Genomic DNA, 19285 nt, shown 5'->3' on the forward strand with positions numbered 1-19285 from the left:
AAGAGAAAGTCACAACTGCCTGCCTGATAGACGGATATACTGTCTGACTAGTAGACTGAAGAGACAGAAACACCTTCGCTCACCTTTCTAGTCTTTTGGCTGTAGCCCATCAGTCAAAGGCTTCTTTCTCCCTGAGGGGATACCCAACCCTTCTCTACCTCCTTGTCCTCCAAAAAGCAGGGGATCAATCTCACTGAAACCCACGTGCAGTAACAGAGCAGGGTTGGTTGGTGTGTATTGTGGAAATATATTAGATTCCAGCTAAATTATACTGAATAAATATATAAACGCAATATGTAAAGGGTTGGTCCCATGTTTCATGAGCTGAAGTAAAAGATCCCAGAAATGTTCCATATGCACAAAAAACATTTCGACCAGAAATTTGTTTAGATCACTGTTAGCATTTCTCTTTTGCCAAGATAATCCATCCACCTGACAGGTGTGGCATATCAATAAGCTGATTAAACAGCATGTTCATAACACAGGTGCACAGGACAATAAAAGGCCACTCTAAAATGTGCAGTTTTGTCACAACACAATATCACAGATGTATCAAGTTTTGAGGGAGCGTGCGATTGGCATGCTGACTGCAGGAATGTCCACCAGGAATGTCATTGTATGCTGCAGCATTAAAAGTTCCCTTCACTGGAACTAAGGGGCCTTGCCTGAACCATGAAAAACAGCCCCAGACCATTATTCCTCCTCCACCAAACTTTCGTCCGTCAGACTGCCAGATGGTGATTCATCACTCCAGAGACCAATGGCGGCGAGCTTTACACCACTCCAGCCAAAGCTTGGCTTTGTGCATGTTGATCTTAGGCTTGTGTGTGGCTGCTCGGCCATGGAAATCCATTTAATGAAGCTCCCGACGAACAGTTCTTGTGCTGACGTTGCTCCCAGAGGCAGTTTGGAACTCAGTAGTGAGTATTAAAACCGAGGACAGACATTTTTACACGCTTCAGCACTTGGCGGTCTTGTTCTGTGAGCTTGTGTGGTCTACCACTTCACAGCCTAGACGTTTCCACTTCACAATAACAGCACTTACAGTTGACCGGGGCAGAATTTTGACAAACTGACTTGGAAAGGTGGCATCCTATGCCGGTGCCACGTTGAAACTCTTCAGTAAGGCCATTCTAAAGCAAATGTTTTTGCTATGGAGATTGCATGGCTGTGTGCTCGATTTTATACACCTGTCAGCAACGGGTGTGGCTGAAATAGCCAAATCCGCATACTTTTGTGTAGTGTATGTTAATGGTCTTGGTCATAATACCATCATTGAAAACAATGAAAAAATGTGTCATGGGCTTTTGTGTCTTTATTTGCACATTGTAAATGAACAACACATCCAGACAACTAACAACAATCAATGGAAAAGGTCAAATGAAGTAACATACATGTACACCTCTCTCTCTCCTAAATAATCACAGGGATTATTTGATTGATTTCCATGCACTAAAATCATCAGCATCATCATCAATCACCTCTGATTGGGTTCCTCCATGGGGGGAGGGTCTTCGTGATCAGTGTAGGGAAGGAGAGAGAGAAAGTGATTGGCAGCGGAGGGCTGTAATGTTGACATGGAAAGGGGTCTATTTCCTTGAAGAGTTGCAGGGATATTGGACACCTGTAATGACAGAGTACACAAAATAACCACTATCAATAGAATAAACTGAAGCTTTATGATGGACTGAATACACCAGGTCAGGATCTACAGCATTTTTTTTAAGGCATACAGTGCCTTCGGAAAGTACTTAGACCCCTTGACTTGTTCCACATTTTGTTACGTTACAGCCTTATTCTAAAATGTATTAAACAAAAAAAAATCTACGCACAATACCCCAAAATGACAAAACAAAAACAGGTTTTTAGAAATGTTTGCAAATAAAAACCTTATTCACATAAATATTTAGACCCTTTGCTACGAGACTCGAAATTGAGATCAGGTGCATTCTGTTTCCATTGATCATCCTTGAGATGTTTCTACATTTTGATTGGAGACCACCTGTGGTAAATTCAATTTATTTTATTTATTTATTTTTATTTCACCTTTATTTAACCAGGTAGGCAAATTGAGAACACGTTCTCATTTACAATTGCGACCTGGCCAAGATAAAGCAAAGCAGTTCGACACATACAACAACACATAGTTACACATGGAGTAAAACAAACATACAGTCAATAATACAGTGAAAAATAAGTCTATATACAATGTGAGCAAGTGAGGTGAGATAAGGGAGGTGAAGGCAAATAAAATATATATATAAATAAAAAATAAAAAAAAGGCCATGGTGGCGAAGTAAATACAATAATGCAAGTAAAAAAAAAACACTGGAATGGTTGGTTTGCAGTGGAAGAAGGTGCAAAGTAGAGATAGAAATAAAGGGGTGCAAAGGAGCAAAATAAATAAATACAGTAGGTAAAGAGGTAGTTGTTTGGGCTAAATTATAGATGGGCTATGTACAGGTGCAGTAATCTATGAGCTGCTCTGACAGCTGGTGCTTAAAGCTAGTGAGGGAGATAAGTGTTTCCAGTTTCAGAGATTTTTGTAGTTCGTTCCAGTCATTGGCAGCAGAGAACTGGAAGGAGAGGCGGCCAAAGGAAGAATTGGTTTTGGGGGTGACCAGAGAGATATACCTGCTGGAGCGCGTGCTACAGGTAGGTGCTGCTATGGTGACCAGCGAGCTGGGATAAGGGGGGACTTTACCTAGCAGGGTTTTGTAGATGACCTGGAGCCAGTGGGTTTGGCGACGAGTATGAAGCGAGGGCCAGCCAACGAGAGTGTACAGGTCGCAGTGGTGGGTAGTATATGGGGCTTTGGTGACAAAACGGATGGCACTGTGATAGACTGCATCCAATTTATTGAGTAGGGTTTTGGAGGCTATTTTGTAAATGACATCACCGAAGTCGAGGATTGGTAGGATGGTCAGTTTTACAAGGGTATGTTTGGCAGCATGAGTGAAGGATGCTTTGTTGCGGAATAGGAAGCCAATTCTAGATTTAACTTTGGATTGGAGATGTTTGATGTGAGTCTGGAAGGAGAGTTTACAGTCTAACCAGACACCTAGGTATTTGTAGTTGTCCACATATTCTAAGTCAGAGCCGTCCAGAGTAGTGATGTCGGACAGGCGGGCAGGTGCAGGCAGCGATCGGTTGAAGAGCATGCATTTAGTTTTACTTGTATTTAAGAGCAATTGGAGGCCACGGAAGGAGAGTTGTATGGCATTGAAGCTCGCCTGGAGGGTTGTTAACACAGTGTCAAAAGAAGGGCCAGAAGTATACAGAATAGTGTCGTCTGCGTAGAGGTGGATCAGAGACTCACCAGCAGCAAGAGCGACATCATTGATGTATACAGAGAAGAGAGTCGGTCCAAGAATTGAACCCTGTGGCACCCCCATAGAGACTGCCAGAGGTCCGGACAACAGACCCTCCGATTTGACACACTGAACTCGATCAGAGAAGTAGTTGGTGAACCAGGCGAGGCAATCATTAGAGAAACCAAGGCTGTCGAGTCTGCCGATGAGGATGTGGTGATTGACAGAGTCAAAAGCCTTGGCCAGGTCAATGAATATGGCTGCACAGTATTGTTTCCTATCGATGGCGGTTAAGATATCGTTTATTACCTTGAGCGTGGCTGAGGTGCACCCATGACCAGCTCTGAAACCAGATTGCATAGCGGAGAAGGTATGGTGTGATTCGAAATGGTCGGTAATCTGTTTGTTGACTTGGCTTTCGAAGACCTTAGAAAGGCAGGGTAGGATAGATATAGGTCTGTAGCTGTTTGGGTCAAGAGTGTCCCCCCCTTTGAAGAGGGGGATAACCGCAGCTGCTTTCCAATCTTTGGGAATCTCAGACGACACGAAAGAGAGGTTGAAAAGGCTGGTAATAGGGGTGGCAACAATTTCAGCAGATAGTTTTAGAAAGAAAGGGTCCAGATTATCTAGCCCGGCTGATTTGTAAGGGTCCAGATTTTGCAGCTCTTTCAGAACATCAGCTGACTGTATTTGGGAGAAAGAGAAATGGGGAAGGCGTGGGCGAGTAGCAGAGGGGAGGGCAGTGCTGTTGACCGGGGTAGGGGTAGCCAGGTGGAAAGCATGGCCAGCCGTAGAAAAATGCTTATTGAAATTCTCAATTATAGTGGATTTGTCGGTGGTGACAGTGTTTCCTATCTTCAGTGCAGTTGGAAGCTGGGTGGAGGTGTTCTTATTCTCCATGGACTTTACAGTGTCCCAGAACTTTTTTGAGTTTGTGTTGCAGGAAGAAAATGTCTGCTTGAAAAAGCTAGCCTTGGCTTTTCTAACTGCCTCTGTATATTGGTTTCTAGCTTCCCTGAAAAGTTGCATATCACGGGGGCTGTTCGATGCTAATGCAGAACGCCATAGGATGTTTTTCTGTTGGTTAAGGGCAGTCAGGTCAGGAGAGAACCAAGGGCTATATCTGTTCCTGGTTCTAAATTTCTTGAATGGGGCATGCTTATTCAAGATGGTGAGGAAGGCATTTAAAAAAAATATCCAGGCATCCTCTACTGACGGGATGAGATCAATATCCTTCCAGGATACCTCGGCCAGGTCGATTAGAAAGGCCTGCTCGCTGAAGTGTTTCAGGGAGCGTTTGACAGTGATGAGTGGAGGTCGTTTGACCGCTGACCCATTACGGATGCAGGCAATGAGGCAGTGATCGCTGAGATCTTGGTTGAAAACAGCAGAGGTGTATTTGGAGGGCAAGTTGGTTAGGATGATATCTATGAGGGTACCCGTGTTTACGGAATTGGGGTGGTACCTGGTAGGTTCATTGATAATTTGTGTGAGATTGAGGGCATCAAGCTTAGATTGTAGGATGGCTGGGGTGTTAAGCATGTTCCAATTTAGGTCGCCTAGCAGCACGAGCTCTGAAGATAGATGAGGGGCAATCAGTTCACATATGGTGTCCAGAGCACAGCTGGGGGCAGAGGGTGGTCTATAGCAGGCGGCAACGGTGAGAGACTTGTTTTTAGAGAGGTGGATTTTTAAAAGTAGAAGTTCAAATTGTTTGGGAACAGACCTGGATAGTAAAACAGAACTCTGCAGGCAATTGATTGGACATGATTTGGAAAGGCACACACCTGTCTATATAAGGTCACACAGTTGACAGTGCAACATGACAGAGCAAAAATCAAGCCATGAGGTCGAAGGAATTGTCTGTAGAGCGCCGAGACAGGATTGTGTCGAGGCACCGATCTGGGGAAGGGTACCAACAAATGTCTGCAGCATTGAAGGTCCCCAAGAACACAGTGACCTCCATCATTCTTAAATGGAAGAAGTTTGGAACCACCGAGACTCTTCCTAGAGCTGTCCACCCGGCCAAACTGAGCAATCGGGGGAGAAGGGCCTTGGTCGGGGTGGTGACCAAGAACCCGATGGTCACTCTGACAGAGCTCTAGAGTTCGTCTGTGGAGATGGGAGAACCGTCCATAAGGACAACCATCTCTGCAGCACTTCACCAATCAGGTCTGTATGGTAGAGTGGCCAGACGGAAGCCACTCCTCGGTAAAAGGCACATGACAGCCCGCTTGGCACCTAAAGGAAACCAGGCATCATCCCTACGGTGAAGCGTGGTGGCAGCAGGGACTGGGAGACTAGTCAGGATCGAGGCAAAGATGTACAGAGAGATCTTCGATGAAAACCTGCTCCGGACCTGACTGGGGCAACGGTTCACCTTCCAACAGGACAGCGACCCTAAGCACACAGCCAAGACAACGCAGGAGTGGCTTCGGGACAAGTCTCTGAATGTCCTTGAGTGGCCCAGCCAAAGCCTGGACTTGAACCCGATCTAACATCTCTGGAGAGACCTGAAAATAGCTGTGCAGCAATGCTCCCCATTCAATCTGACAGAGCTTGAGAGAATCTGCAGAGAAGAATGGGAGAAACTCCCCAAATACAGGTGTGCCAAGCTTGTAGCGTGATACCCACGAAGACTCTAGGCTCTAATCGCTGCCAAAGGTGCTTCAACAAAGTACTGAGTAAAGGGTCTGAATACTTATGTAAATGTGATATTTCCGTTTTTTATTTTTACAACCCTGTTTTTGCTTTGTCATTATGGGGTATTGTGTGTAGATTGAGAGGGGGGAAATAATTGTAATACATTTTAGAATATGGCTGTAACCTAACAAAATGTGGAAAAAGTCAAGAGGTCTGAATACTTTCCGAAGGCGCTGTAAGTTACCACACAACTGGCAAACAGAGTCATGTTGAAACAGTACAATGATGTGGTCAGAGAAGGGTGATTTTTGGAGAACATAATGAAATGTACCATGGAGGGGTACTTATAGTGGCTGGTGTTGCTTGGGTCAATCTTAGCGAGGGACTGCACGTCCCGGTCCCGAGCATTGACCACCCGTAAACACAGCTCCATGTTGCCCACCTAGAGAACACAGACACACGACTTAGACGTCTGACCCCTTAGTGTGTGTTTCATCATGTGTCATGTCATCTCCACGTGGCTTTCACACCTCATGACTTCCTAACACATAACAGTATTTTATTTGTGGGGAGAAATGGTATATGTATATCATCCTCAACTGATATTGTCATTTTTAAGACATCATGTATAATGGATATTCAATCCAGCTTCATTCTAACCACTAGCAGTCAGCCAGACGGGTGTCTACCCTCACCTGGGGGACTGAGTTGAGCTGGACTGGACTGAGGGATGGTCGGATGGGGAGGGCACGTACTGGCACTCTCCAGTATCCGCTCTGGACCTGGTTGTGCTGGTCGAAGAGCTCCAGCCGTGCCCAGCCCCGGGACACCAGCCTCTGGACCTCCTGACCGTAGGTGTCCAGACCTCCGGCAGCTTGAAGCTCAACCACCAGAGACAGGGAGGGAGACGGCTGCATCCTGGAGGTAGAGTGTTTCGTCTTTATTATTATTATATATATATATATATACTACCGTTCAAAAGTTTGGGGTCACTTAGAAATGTCCTTGTTTTGAAAGAAAAGCACTTTTTCTCCATTTAAAATAACATCAAATTGATCAGAAATACAGTGGAGACATTGTTAATGTTGTAAATAACTATTGTAGCTGGAAACGGATGATTTCTTTATGGAATATCTACAGAGGCCCATTATCAGCAACAATCACTCCTGTGTTCCAATGGCACGTTGTGTTAGCTAATTCAAGTTTATCATTTTAAAAGGCTAATTGATCATTAGAAAAAGCTTTTGCAATTATGTTAGCACAGCTGAAAACTTTTTTTCTGCTTAAAGAATAAATAAAACTGGCCTTCATTAGACTAGTTGAGTATCTGGAGCATCAGCATTTGTGGGTTTGATTACAGGCTCAAAATGGCCAGAAACATAGACCTGTCTTCTGAAACTCGTCAGTCTATTCTTGTTCTGAGAAATGAAGGCTATTCCATGTGAGAAGTTGCCAAGAAACTGAAGATCTCGTACAATGCTGTGTACTACTCCCTTCACAGAACAGCGCAAACTGGCTCTAACCAGAATAGAAAGAGGAGTGGGAGGCCCCGGTGCACAACTGAGCAAGAGGGCAAGTACATTAGAGTGTCTAGTTTGAGAAAACGACACTTCACAAGTCCTCAAGTGCCAGCTTCATTAAATAGTACCCGCAAAACACTAGTCTCAACGTCAACAGTGAGGAGGCCACTCCAGGATGCTGGCCTTCTAGGCAGAGTTCCTCTGTCCAGTGTCTGTTCTTTTGCCCATCTTAATCTTGTATTTTTATTGGCCAGTCTGAGATATGGCTTTTTCTTTGCAACTCTGCCTAGAAGGACAGCATCCCGGAGTCGCCTCTTCACTGTTGACGTTGAGACTGGTGTTTTGCAGATACTATTTAAGGAAGCTGCCAGTTGAGGACTTGAGGCATCTGTTTCTCAAACTAGACATATGAATATGTAGATATTCCATAAAAAATTAGCCTTTTCCAGCTACAATAGTCATTTACAACATTAACCATGTCTATACTGTTTCTGATCAATTTGATGTTATTTTAATGGATACATTTTTTTGCTTTTCTTTCAAAAACAAGGACATTTCTAAATGACCCCAAACTTTTGAACGGTAGTGTGTGTACATATAGTGGCAAGAAAAATTATGTGAACCCTTTGGAATTACCTGGACTTCTGCATAAATTGGTCATCAAATTTGATCTGATCTTCATCTGAGTCACAACAATAGACAAACACAGTCTGCTTAAACTAATAACACACAAACAATTATACGTGTTCATGTATTTATTGAACACACAGTGGAAACATTCATTCAGTAACTGGTTTACCCTCCTTTGGCAGCAATAACCTCAACCAAATATTTTCTGTAGGTCAGGAGGAGGAATTTTGGACCATTCCTCTTTACAAAACTGTTTCAGTTCAGCAATATTCTCGGGATGTCTGGTGGGAACCGCTCTCTTGAGGTCACTGATGAACATCAAGGCTTTTAGAGATACTTTTGTAACCCTTTCCAGCTTTATGCAAGTCCACAATTCTTAATCTTGGGTCTTCGATCTCTAGAGTTCGAGGCGGGCAATGCTTCTTGTGAACAGCAAACACAAATTTTGTGAGTGTGTTCTATAGGGCAGGGCAGCTCTAACCAACATCTCCAATCTCGTCTCAATGGTTGTACTCCATGTTAGCTGACTCCTGACTCCAATTAGCTTTTGGAGAAGTCATTAGCCTAAGGGTTCACATGCTTTTTCCAAACTACGCTGTGAGTGTTTAAATTATGTATTCAATATAGACAAGATAAATACAATAATTAGTGTGTTATTAGTTTAAGCAGACTGTGTTTGTCCGTTGTTGTGACTTAGATGAAGATCGGATCTAATTTTAGGACCAATTTATGCAGAAATCCAGAGGGTTCACATATTTTTTCTTGCCACTGTATGCATATACTGTATATCATTTTTTTTTACCCCTTTTTCTTCCCAATTTTGTGATATCTAATTGGTAGTTAGTCTTCTCCCATCGCTGCAACTCCCGTACGGACTCGGAAAGGTGAAGGTCGGGAGCCATGCGTACTCTGAAACATGACCCTGCCAAGCCGCACTGCTTCTTGACACACTGCTCGCTTAACCCAGAAGCCAGCCGCACCAATGTGTCGGAGGAAACACCATCCAGCTGGTGTCCAAAGTCAGCATGCATGTGCCCGGCCCGCCACAAGGAGTCACTAGAGCGCGATGGGACATGGCCATCCCGGCAGACCAAACCCTCCCTTAACCCGGACGACGCTGGGCCAATTGTGAGCCGCCTCATGGGTCTCCCGGTCGCGGCTGGCTACAGACCCGGGATCAAACCCGGGTCTGTAGTGACGCCTCTATCACTGCGATGCACTGCCTTAGACCTCTGCGCCACTCGGGAGGCAGAGTTTTGTCTTAGACAAATGTAAATAGTGCATTTTCATTCCACCCTAAGTTGTAGTGAACATGCAACCTTCTGAACAACACCACACACAACTCAAAGGAAACCTTAGCTAACAGAGCACGAGACAAGTCTGTCACTCAGTGAGCAACAATTGCCTTTTGATCTCAGGGAAGGTGGGCTGTCACCGATAGACTCCAGCCAACATGCTATGGATGAGTTTCACAGGTACTTTTTCTTCTCCGGGTGCATTGCTTACTTGGGCATAGGCTGTTTGACTGCCAGTAGGGCATAGTTCCCAGGGGGCACAGTTTGGCTGTAGGGCTGACCCCCTCCAGGCTGGCACTGTGTAGGGGGCAATGGGGTGGGGCGCCCCATCTCCTGGCCTCCAGAGTAGAGACCAGCCACCAGACGCAGAACCCTCAGTGTGGCATCTACCCCAAGCATCAAGTCATAAAAGACAGCAAAACCAGCCCTGCAAATCAACAGGGTTTAGAGTAGTTTAGAGATACTTCATACCTGCACATCTGAGTTAGTTACATACATGTGTCTCTAATAATGTATGTGAAGGTAATGTTTAATTTTAATCATATAGAAACTGAAATGGCCAACATAGATGTGCTAGTCATAATGGACTCACGCAGGGTCATAGGGCGCAGGCCCAAGGGAGTCGAGTACATGCCTTTCCTTGAGCGAGGAATGGGGCCTGGGCTGGGTCTGCAACAAGAACATATGGGGGATATACAATATGGGCCTAATGTCGTCAGAGAAAACCAGATATATAAACAGCAATATTAACATCATAGCTTTACCAGGGCTGGAGGGGCATATATCTGGGCAAGGGGATGCATGGCTGGTGGGGCAGGGAACAGAGGTGGAGGGGGTGGGGGCAGCCTCCTGTCCCTAGGGCCCTCTCTGGCTCGCTCTACTTCCCTGCGAAGGCTCTCGAGCTCAGCCTGAATGCTGGCCATGTAGTGGGTGTGTTCTCTCTGGATCTGATGGAGCTCAGACCCCACTGCAACTGGATCAGAGGAATATAGAATCCCATCGAATTAGAATGATTCTAGAAGCATTGGAATGGATTCTAATTCTACACATCCCATAGTAGTCACTGTGAATGTGGTTACTCCTAACTGCCATTGTTTATCAGCAATGTTGCTTGTCTATAATTATGTGCATGTTAATCACAGAGATGAGATGGAGAGGACAACCCACCATCTTCCTGACGGTGTTTGTCTCTGGCCAACTGGATTCTGAAGATCTCGTCCTCCAGTCTCTGGTTCTCTTGCTCCACAGCCAGGACCTCTGAGTTCCCAGCCCGCTGAGGAGGCTTCATCCCTGGGCAGAGAGTGCGGGAGAGAAGGGGTGGTTAGAGAGGCACCAAAGTTAAGAGGATACAGTACTTTCTTCTTTAAAAAACAAACGGTATACAGTTCTTTGTCTCTTAAAGACAACAGAAAGACAAATAGGTGCAGGCACAGACATAAACATGCACAGTAGAAACAAATCACTCTAGGTGGCACCAAAGCACCAAATGTGACATCCTCCATACCCCAATGAAGGACCATGCAGGATTGACACTCACTCTTCCTCCTGCCATTGTTGTCAGCCCCAGATTGGGCCTGTTGCTCCATAGTGTGGGCCTCTGCCTGCATGTCATGCATCTGGGCCAGGACAGCCGGATCAGAACCACCTGACTGCATGTAGTCCAGCCTCAGAGCTCTGTCACACCAACAGACACAGTCAAACACAGACATAGATACAGATATGCTGCAGGATAGTAATACCGTACATTGCTACTACTAACACTACAGCAACTATTTAACCAGGTAAGTCATTGAGAACACATTTTCTTTTTGAATAATGACCTGCCAGCTACTTGCTCTATGATTACAGCTTCTAATATCACCAACAATGGTGCTAATAATAATGTGTACTTTTTGTTCTATGAGGTGTAGCTACACTAAGACATACAAATATTACTTACCTTATTTGGGTGGAGAGGAGTCCATCCACAGAGGATATTAGGTCAAAGTTGACATTATGTCCCTTCCTGTGGTCAGGGTTGGGTGAGTCAAACGTGACCTCTTTGACCCTATGAAAAGCACAGAAGAACATCTTTGTTTGTATGTTCCTTTTTTTCTTCTAGTTTATAACCATGTCTATTTATAACTTGTTATAACTCATCACTTACAGTTGAAGTCGGAAGTTTACATACCTGTTTTTCAACCGCTCCACACATTTCTTGTTAACAAACTCATTTTGGCAAGTCGGTTAGGACATCTACTTTGTGCATGACACAAGTACTTTTTCCAACAATTATTAACAGAGACAGATTATTTCACTTATAATTCACTGTATCACAATTCCAGTGGGTCAGAAGTTTACTTACAGTAAGTTGACTGTGCCTTTAAACTGCTTGGAAAATTCCAGAAAATTATGTCATGGCTTTAGAATCTTCTGATAGGCTAATTGACATCATTTGAGTCAATTGGAGGTGTCACTGTGGATCTATTTCAAGGCCTACCTTCAAACTCAGTGCCTCTTTGCTTGACATCATGGGAAAATGAAAATAAATCAACCAAGACCTCAGAAAAAAAATTGTAGACCTCCACAAGTCTGGTTCATCCTTGGGAGCAATTTCCAAACGCCTGAAGGTACCACGTTCATCTGTACAAACAATAGTACGCAAGTATAAACACCATGGGACCACGCAGCCGTCCTACCACTCAGAAAGGAGACACGTTCTGTCTCCTAGAGATGAATGTACTTTGGTGCGAAAAGTGCAAATCAATCCCAAAACAACAGCAAAGGACCTTGTGAAGATGCTGGAGGAAACAGGTACAAAATGATCTATATCCGCAGTAAAACGAGTTCTATATCGACATAACCTGAAAGGCTGCTCAGCAAGGAAGAAGCTAACCCTCCAAAAGCCACCATTAAAAAAGCCAGACTACGGTTTGCAACTGCACGTGGGGACAAAGATCGTACTTTTTGACCCAAAGGATACTTCCAAAGTTATGGCAAAACGACTTAAGGACAACAAAGTCAAGGTATTGGAGTGGCCATCATAAAGCCCTGACCTCAATCCTATAGAAAATTTGTGGGCAGAACTGAAAAAGTGTGTGCGAGTAAGGAGGCCTACAAACCTGACTCAGTTACACCAGCTCTGTCAGGAGGAATGGGCCAAAATTCACCCAACTTATTGTGGGAAGCTTGTGGAAGGCTACCTGAAATATTTGACCCAAGTTAAACAATTTAAAGGCAATGCTACCAAATACTAATTGAGTGTATGTAAACTTCTGACCCACTGGGAACGTGATGAAAGAAATAAAAGCTGAAATAATTCATCCTCTCTGCTATTATTCTGACATTTCACATTCTTAAAATAAAGTGGTGATCCTAACTGACCTTAGACAGGGCATTTTTACTAGGATTAAAAGTCAGCAATTGTGAAAAACGTAGTTTAAATGTATTTGGCTAAGGTGTATGTAAACTTCCGACTTCAACTGTACAGTCGTGGACAAAAGTTTTGAGAATGACACAAATATACATTTTCACAGTCTGCTGCCTCAGTTTGTATGATGGCAATTTGCATATACTACAGAATGTTATGAAGAGTGATCATATGAATTGCTAAGTCCCTCTTTGCCATGCAAATGAACTGAATCCCCCAAAAACATTTCCACTGCATTTCAGCCCTGCCACAAAAGGACCAGCTGACATCATGTCAGTGATTCTCTCATTAACACAACTGTGAGTGTTGACGAGGACAAGCCTGGAGATCACTCTGTCATGCTGATTGAGTTCGAATAACAGACTGCAAGCTTCAAAAGGAGGGTGGTGCTTGGAATCATTGTTCTTCCTCTGTCAACCATGGTTACCTGCAAGGAAACACGTGCCGTCATCTTTGGTTTGCACAAAAAGGGCTTCACAGGCAAGGATATTGCTGCTAGTAAAATTGCACCTAAATCAACCATTTATCGGATAATCAAGAACTTCAAGGAGAGCAGTTCAATTGTTGTGAAGAAGGCTTCGGGGCGCCCAAGAAAGTCCAGCAAGCACCAGGACCGTCTCCTAAAGTTGATTCAGCTGCGGGATCGGGGCACCACCAGTACAGAGCTTGCTCAGGAATGGCAGCAGGCAGGCGTGAGTGCATCTGCACGCACAGTGAGGCGAAGACTTTTGGAGGATGGCCTGGTGTCAAGAAAGGCAGCAAAGAAGCCACTTCTCTCCAGGAAAAACATCAGGGACAGACTGATATTCTGCACAAGGTACAGGGATTGGACTGCTGAGGACTGGGGTAAAGTCATTTTCTCTGATGAATTCCCTTTCCGATTGTTTGGGGCATCCGGAAAAAAGCTTGTCCGGAGAAGACAAGGTGAGCGCTACCATCAGTCCTGTGTCATGCCAACAGTAAAGCATCCTGAGACCATTCATGTGTGGGGTTGCTTCTCAGCCAAGGGAGTGGGCTCACTCACAATTTTGCCTAAGAACACAGCCATGAATAAAGAATCGTACCAACACATCCTCTGAGAGAAACTTCTCCCAACCATCTAGGAACAGTTTGGTGACGAACAATGCTTTTTCCAGCATGATGGAGCACCTTGCCATAAGGCAAAAGTGATAACTAAGTGGCTCGGGGAACAAAACATCGATATTTTGGGTCCATGGCCAGGAAACTCCCCAGACCTTGATCCCATTGAGAACTTGTGGTCATTCCTCAAGAGGCGGGTGGACAAACAAAAACACTCAAATTCTGACAAACTCCAAGCATTGATTATGCAAGAATAGGTTGCCTTCAGTCAGGATGTGGCCCAGAAGTTAATTGACAGCATGCCAGGGCGGATTGCAGAGGTCTTGAAAAAGAAGGGTCAACACTGCAAATATTGACTCTTTGCATCAACTTCATGTAATTGTCAATAAAAGCCTTTGACACTTATGAAATGCTTGTAATTATACTTCAGTATTCCATAGTAACATCTGACAAAAATATCTTAAGACACTGAAGCAGCAAACTTTGTGGAAATTAATATTTGTGTCATTCTCAAAACTTTTGGCCACGACTGTATGTACTGTGAGTGTGTGAGATGGTCATTTGCTGCCGTCTAGTGGACTCACCCAGGCTGCAGGGTAGTGATGTGGTCTTTGAGTTGCTGTAGAGCCTCTTCGTTTCTCTCCTCCCGATCCCTCAGCTCCAGCAGCAAAGTCTCCAGGTGGGCCGTGCTGCCCTGCCCTGCCAGGGCCCCAAGCTGCCATGCAATGTCTGACATACACATACTAAATGTAATCCATTACAGTTACTAGTTACCTGTCCAAAATTGTAATCAGTAACTTAATTTTGGGATTACCCAAACTCAGTTACTTAATCTGAATACTGTTACTTTTGGATTACTTTCCCCTTAAGAAAAACACAAAAATGTACCATCAAGCACATTTGGTGTAGTGGTCTCTGACTTGTGGTCAGACTTTCTCAGGTGGAATAAACTTCACTTGAATGTCATTGAGAAAACAGAAAAGTATCATAATGTATTTTGTTTTTGAAAATATCCTTTCTGAATAAAAAAATGATACAAGAAGTAATCTCTTTTTTTAAATCCCCCCCCTTTTCCTCCCCAATTTCAATCTTGTCTCATCGCTGCAACTCCCCAACGGGCACGAGAGGCGAAGGTCGTGTCATGCGTCCTCCGAAACATGACCGACCAAACCGTGCTTCTTAACACCCGCCCGCTTAACCCGGAAGCCAGCTGCACCAATGTGTGGAACACCGTTCACCTGATGACAGAGGTCAGCCTGCAGGCGCCCGGCCCAGTACAAGGAGTTGCTAGAGCGCGATGAGCCAAGTAAAGCCCCCTGGCCAAACCCTCCCTTAACCCGGACAATTGTGCGCCACCCTATGGGACTCCCAATCACAGCCAGTTGGATCGTACCTAGGTCTGTAGTGACGCCTTTGTAACAGTTTAACTTTAGTCCGTCCCCTCGCCCCGACCCGGGCACGAACCAGGGACCCTCTGCACACATCAACAACGGTCACCCACGAAGCATCGTTACCCATCGCTCCACAAAAGCTGCGGCCCTTGCAGAGCAAGGGGAACCACTACTTCAAGGTCTCAAAGCGAGTGACGTCACCGATTGAAACGCTATTAGCGCGCACTACTGCTAACTAGCTAGCCATTTCACATCGGTTACATCTTTAGCACTGCAATGCAGTGCCTTAGACCGGCTACGCCAGTCGGGAGGCAGTAATCTAGTTTTTTGTTATTGTATCTGTAATCAGATTACATGTAACTGATTACATTAGCCAATTTAACCTTTTCTACATGAAAAACTGTATAAGAGATTCATTCCTCCATATCTTTTTGTGTTGGAGGATCTCTATGGCCCCTTACCCTCTCTCTGTTGCTCCAGGAGGTGGTTGTGGGTCTGTATCTCTGCCAGCTGCTGGTCGTGCTGCTCTGCCATCTCTCTCAGGCTCTCCCTGTGGGCACACTTTCTCCCCAACACCTGGACCTGGTCCTCCAGACCCTCGGTCTCAGTAGGCAGGTTGGGCATACTCCCCTCAATCGACATCCTCAGCTTGTGAAACTATAATTTCAAGCATGACATTTGTCCGAGTCTGTTAATTAATATTATGTAATATCAAAGGGACTACAAAGGTGGCTATAGGTTATATTGCATGTCTAGATGGTTCAGATTAAGCGTTGGTAGGCACCTCATTAGTAAGGTTCCTCAAGGCTGGGCTCTCTGACACACTGCCCCGTAGTAGTTTATCTTCTTTCCCAGCTCTCCGTTCTGTGTCAATGGTCCTCGCCTGCATATTCTGTAGGTGCGTACCCCGCTGCTCTCTCAGCTACCAGGAACAATCAATGTTAGACAGACACACTACAAGAGCCACTATAACAGCTAACACACTTACCCTTATAAGATCAGGGGTGCGTGCCGGCTTTGGATAGAGTCCCTTTCGCTCAGGCTGCTCTTGTCTCAGCACCATAGGGTCTCCAATGCTGCTCCCGATACAGAATAATGCTTTATGTTTCTCCAGAAGCCCAAGGGAGCGGAATGCCATACTACACTCCCGACAACGGAACTCTCCCAATGACTCCATCACTGCGTCCGTTTTAGTCAATTTCGCAGGGTAACAACAAAAGGCAAACACCACATGTCCCAAGTGTGAAACATTACATGTACTCCTAAATGAGCTCAAAGATAATCATTAGACTATTTACCCCTTCCCCCCCACCAAGTAAACATAGATAGGTATGCGGTTACTTTTCTCATGTGCGTAACAGGACTGGATATGCTTCTGGTGATTTCCCTGTTTGTTGGTTCCTGTCACCATGTCGACGACTGTGTTGTGAGGGAGTGGAGGACGGACGGCAACAACACGTAATTCTCAAATCAGCTCTATAGTCTCTGACAACGCATATTGCTTTTACAGGTGTCACTGGATAAGTCTAGTACTAAACATATCACTTCTGTGTGATTAATTATTTGATACAGAGAAGCAGACAACTTTTTGGCAATCTGATGCAAAATATTTATTACAATTTTCTTTTTCCAAGATGCAGTAGTTTCTTTCTCGTACAGTACATGACGCCAAATCTGTAAATAATGTTATCAAAATCATCTGAAATCTTTCAAAACTCACACTTTATATTTTTTACAATCCACCTTGAATAAAGACTGCAAGAACAATATGCAAACAAAATAAATTAATGTTTTACACAACGGTACCAAATTAGAAAATAAAACAAAGAGCCTTACATTTGTGGTAAAGCTGTCTGAACATTCTACCAGCCAGGAAAAGTTTTTCAATTTCAAAATCTACTACTGTAAACGCATACATTTTACAACAGCAGTTCCTCATGTAAGAAAGCAAACAAGTTGTATCTTAATACAAGCAGTACGGGGATTTGGGGGACTAAGTTAACAGTCTATCAACCAAAGAACTTTCATTTTGCATGTCTGAAAATTAAAAAGACAACAGCTACGATGAGATAACCAACATTAAGTGTGACTTAAACATGGAACTGACATTACTTCTGAACTTTTGTTTTATTGTTTATGCCCCAAATCAGTATGGTATTCAAATAAAATGTTTGTCCTTTACTGCAAATTACAGTTTTTCTACCGCTTACGAGAAATATGATGATAAGCAAATGCATGCCTTACACTGTTCAAATAAGACAGAGACATTAACATTTGTCAACTTTTAAAATTGACCAAAACAAACCTAAATCCTTATAGAAGGGTTATTTAGGGGACTGGAAGCAATGTCAATATCAACTGCTCACAATGATAGTTTCCCCAACACAAATGCTACAAATTGTTTCAGCAAGAGCAGGTGTCAAAGCCACTTTTCAAAATAAACTATTGATTGATGAAGTAATTTGCCAGTTAAATCGTCGTTGTTGATTTGCCAAAACAAAATAACAATTCTGATGTGTTTTGTGTTCAATTGACATTTTAGCTCCTGGGAAAAGACAAAAACGTATCGAAAGAAAGAAAAGAAAAAGCAGAAAGAAAGAAAAGCCCTCAGGAAGGCGTCACCTCTGAACCCTCTGTCACACCAGTGTCTGTATGACCAGTCTCTTGTGAATGAGCAAGAAGAGTGCAATCCGTGCAAGCCACGCTAGGTGTCTGTGTCGTCATCTGATGTCTGGCTGCTACTGGTGCTCTCGGTCTCTGTAACCTCTTCTAAATTCAGGCTCTAAAGGGTTTTTCAAGGACAACAGCAGGGGCAGGCCCTTGAGAAGAGGCTTTAGGTGAACACCGTTCTGGCCAAACCTGTTCCTCTTCAACTAGAAAACACAGACAGTTTTGCACCGGGTGAAAGTTGATTATATTAGTTTTGGAACAGGGCTGCCTCTTGGGCGCAGTGGTGTAAAGTACTTAAGTAAAAATACTTTAAAGTACTACTTAAGTAGTTTTTTGGGGGGTATCTGTCATTTGTATTTGAGAACTTTTACTCCACTACATTCATAAAGAAAATAAATGTACTTTTTACTCCATACATTTTCCCTGACACCAAAAATTCTTGTTACATTTCAAATGCTTAGCAGGACAGGAAAATGGTCAAATTCACACACTTATCAAGAGAGAATCCCTGGTCATCCATTCTGCCTCTGATCTGGCCTGGCTATCCGTAAATTAAAAACAAGAAAATTGTGGCGTCTTATTTGCTTAATGTAAGGAATGTCAAATCAAAATCAAATTTTATTAGTCACGTGCACCGAATACAACAGGTTTAGACTTTACAGTGAAATGCTTACTTACGAGCCCCTAACCAACAATGCAGTTTAAAAAAAATATGAGTGAGAATTAGAAATCAAAGTAACAATTAATTCAAGAGCGGCAGTAAAATAGCAATAACGATACTATGCACAGCGGGGTACCTGTACAGAGTCAATGATGCGGGTGCACTGGTTAGTTGAGGTAATATGTACATGTAGGTAGAGTTATTAAAGTGGCTGTGACTATGAATAGATAACAGAGAGTTGCAGCAGTGCAAAAGGGGGGGGGGGGGGGGGGGGGCAATGCAAATAGTCTGGGTAGCCATTTGATTAGATGTTCAGGAGTCTTATGGCTTGGTGGTAGAAGCTGTTAAGAACCTTTTGGACCTAGACTTGGCCCTGCGGTACCACTTGCCGTGTGGTAGCAGAGAGAACAGTCTATGACTGGGGTGGCTAGGGTCTTTGATAATTTTTAGGGCCTTCCTCTGACACCGCCTGGTATAGAGGTCCTGGATGGCGGGAAGCTTGGCCCCAGTGAAGTACTGGGCAGTACGCACTACCCTCTGTAGTGCCTTGCGGTCGGATGCCGAGCAGTTGCCATACCAGGCAGTGATGCAACCAGTCAGGATGCTCTCGATGGTGCAGCTGAAGAACCTTTTGAGGATCTGAGGACCCATGCCAAATCTTTTCAGTCTCTTGAG

At 44.1% G+C, this 19285-nt stretch overlaps 1 protein-coding gene across 1 annotated transcript; it reads right to left on the bottom strand.

The window, feature by feature from the left end:
• Nucleotides 1-1297: 1297 nt before the first annotated feature.
• Nucleotides 1298-16673, bottom strand: LOC139578698 (coiled-coil domain-containing protein 17-like). Its single transcript, XM_071406647.1, has 13 exons — nucleotides 16268-16673; nucleotides 16064-16201; nucleotides 15741-15936; nucleotides 14473-14617; nucleotides 11339-11446; nucleotides 10937-11073; nucleotides 10567-10689; nucleotides 10164-10372; nucleotides 9992-10068; nucleotides 9611-9826; nucleotides 6650-6872; nucleotides 6286-6396; nucleotides 1298-1624 (listed from the first exon to the last, which is right to left on the bottom strand). The coding sequence occupies exons 1-13, from the start codon at nucleotides 16454-16456 to the stop codon at nucleotides 1478-1480; spliced, it is 2019 nt and encodes a 672-aa protein (XP_071262748.1). The 5' UTR covers nucleotides 16457-16673; the 3' UTR covers nucleotides 1298-1477.
• Between the last annotated feature and the right edge of the window lie 2612 nt (nucleotides 16674-19285).

Source organism: Salvelinus alpinus, chromosome 6, assembly GCF_045679555.1.
Source record: "Salvelinus alpinus chromosome 6, SLU_Salpinus.1, whole genome shotgun sequence".
NCBI lineage: Eukaryota > Metazoa > Chordata > Actinopteri > Salmoniformes > Salmonidae > Salvelinus > Salvelinus alpinus.

Excerpts from the sequence above, each read along its gene's own strand:
- LOC139578698 (XM_071406647.1), bottom strand. The coding sequence starts at position 16,456 with ATGGAGTCATTGGGAGAGTTCCGTTGTCGGGAGTGTAGTATGGCATTC. Across the intron at positions 15,937-16,063 it reads TGAGGAACCTTACTAATGAG|TTTCACAAGCTGAGGATGTC; the intron begins GTGCCTACCAAC and ends TTGAAATTATAG. Across the intron at positions 11,074-11,338 it reads CTCCTCTCCACCCAAATAAG|AGCTCTGAGGCTGGACTACA; the intron begins GTAAGTAATATT and ends TTGGTGTGACAG.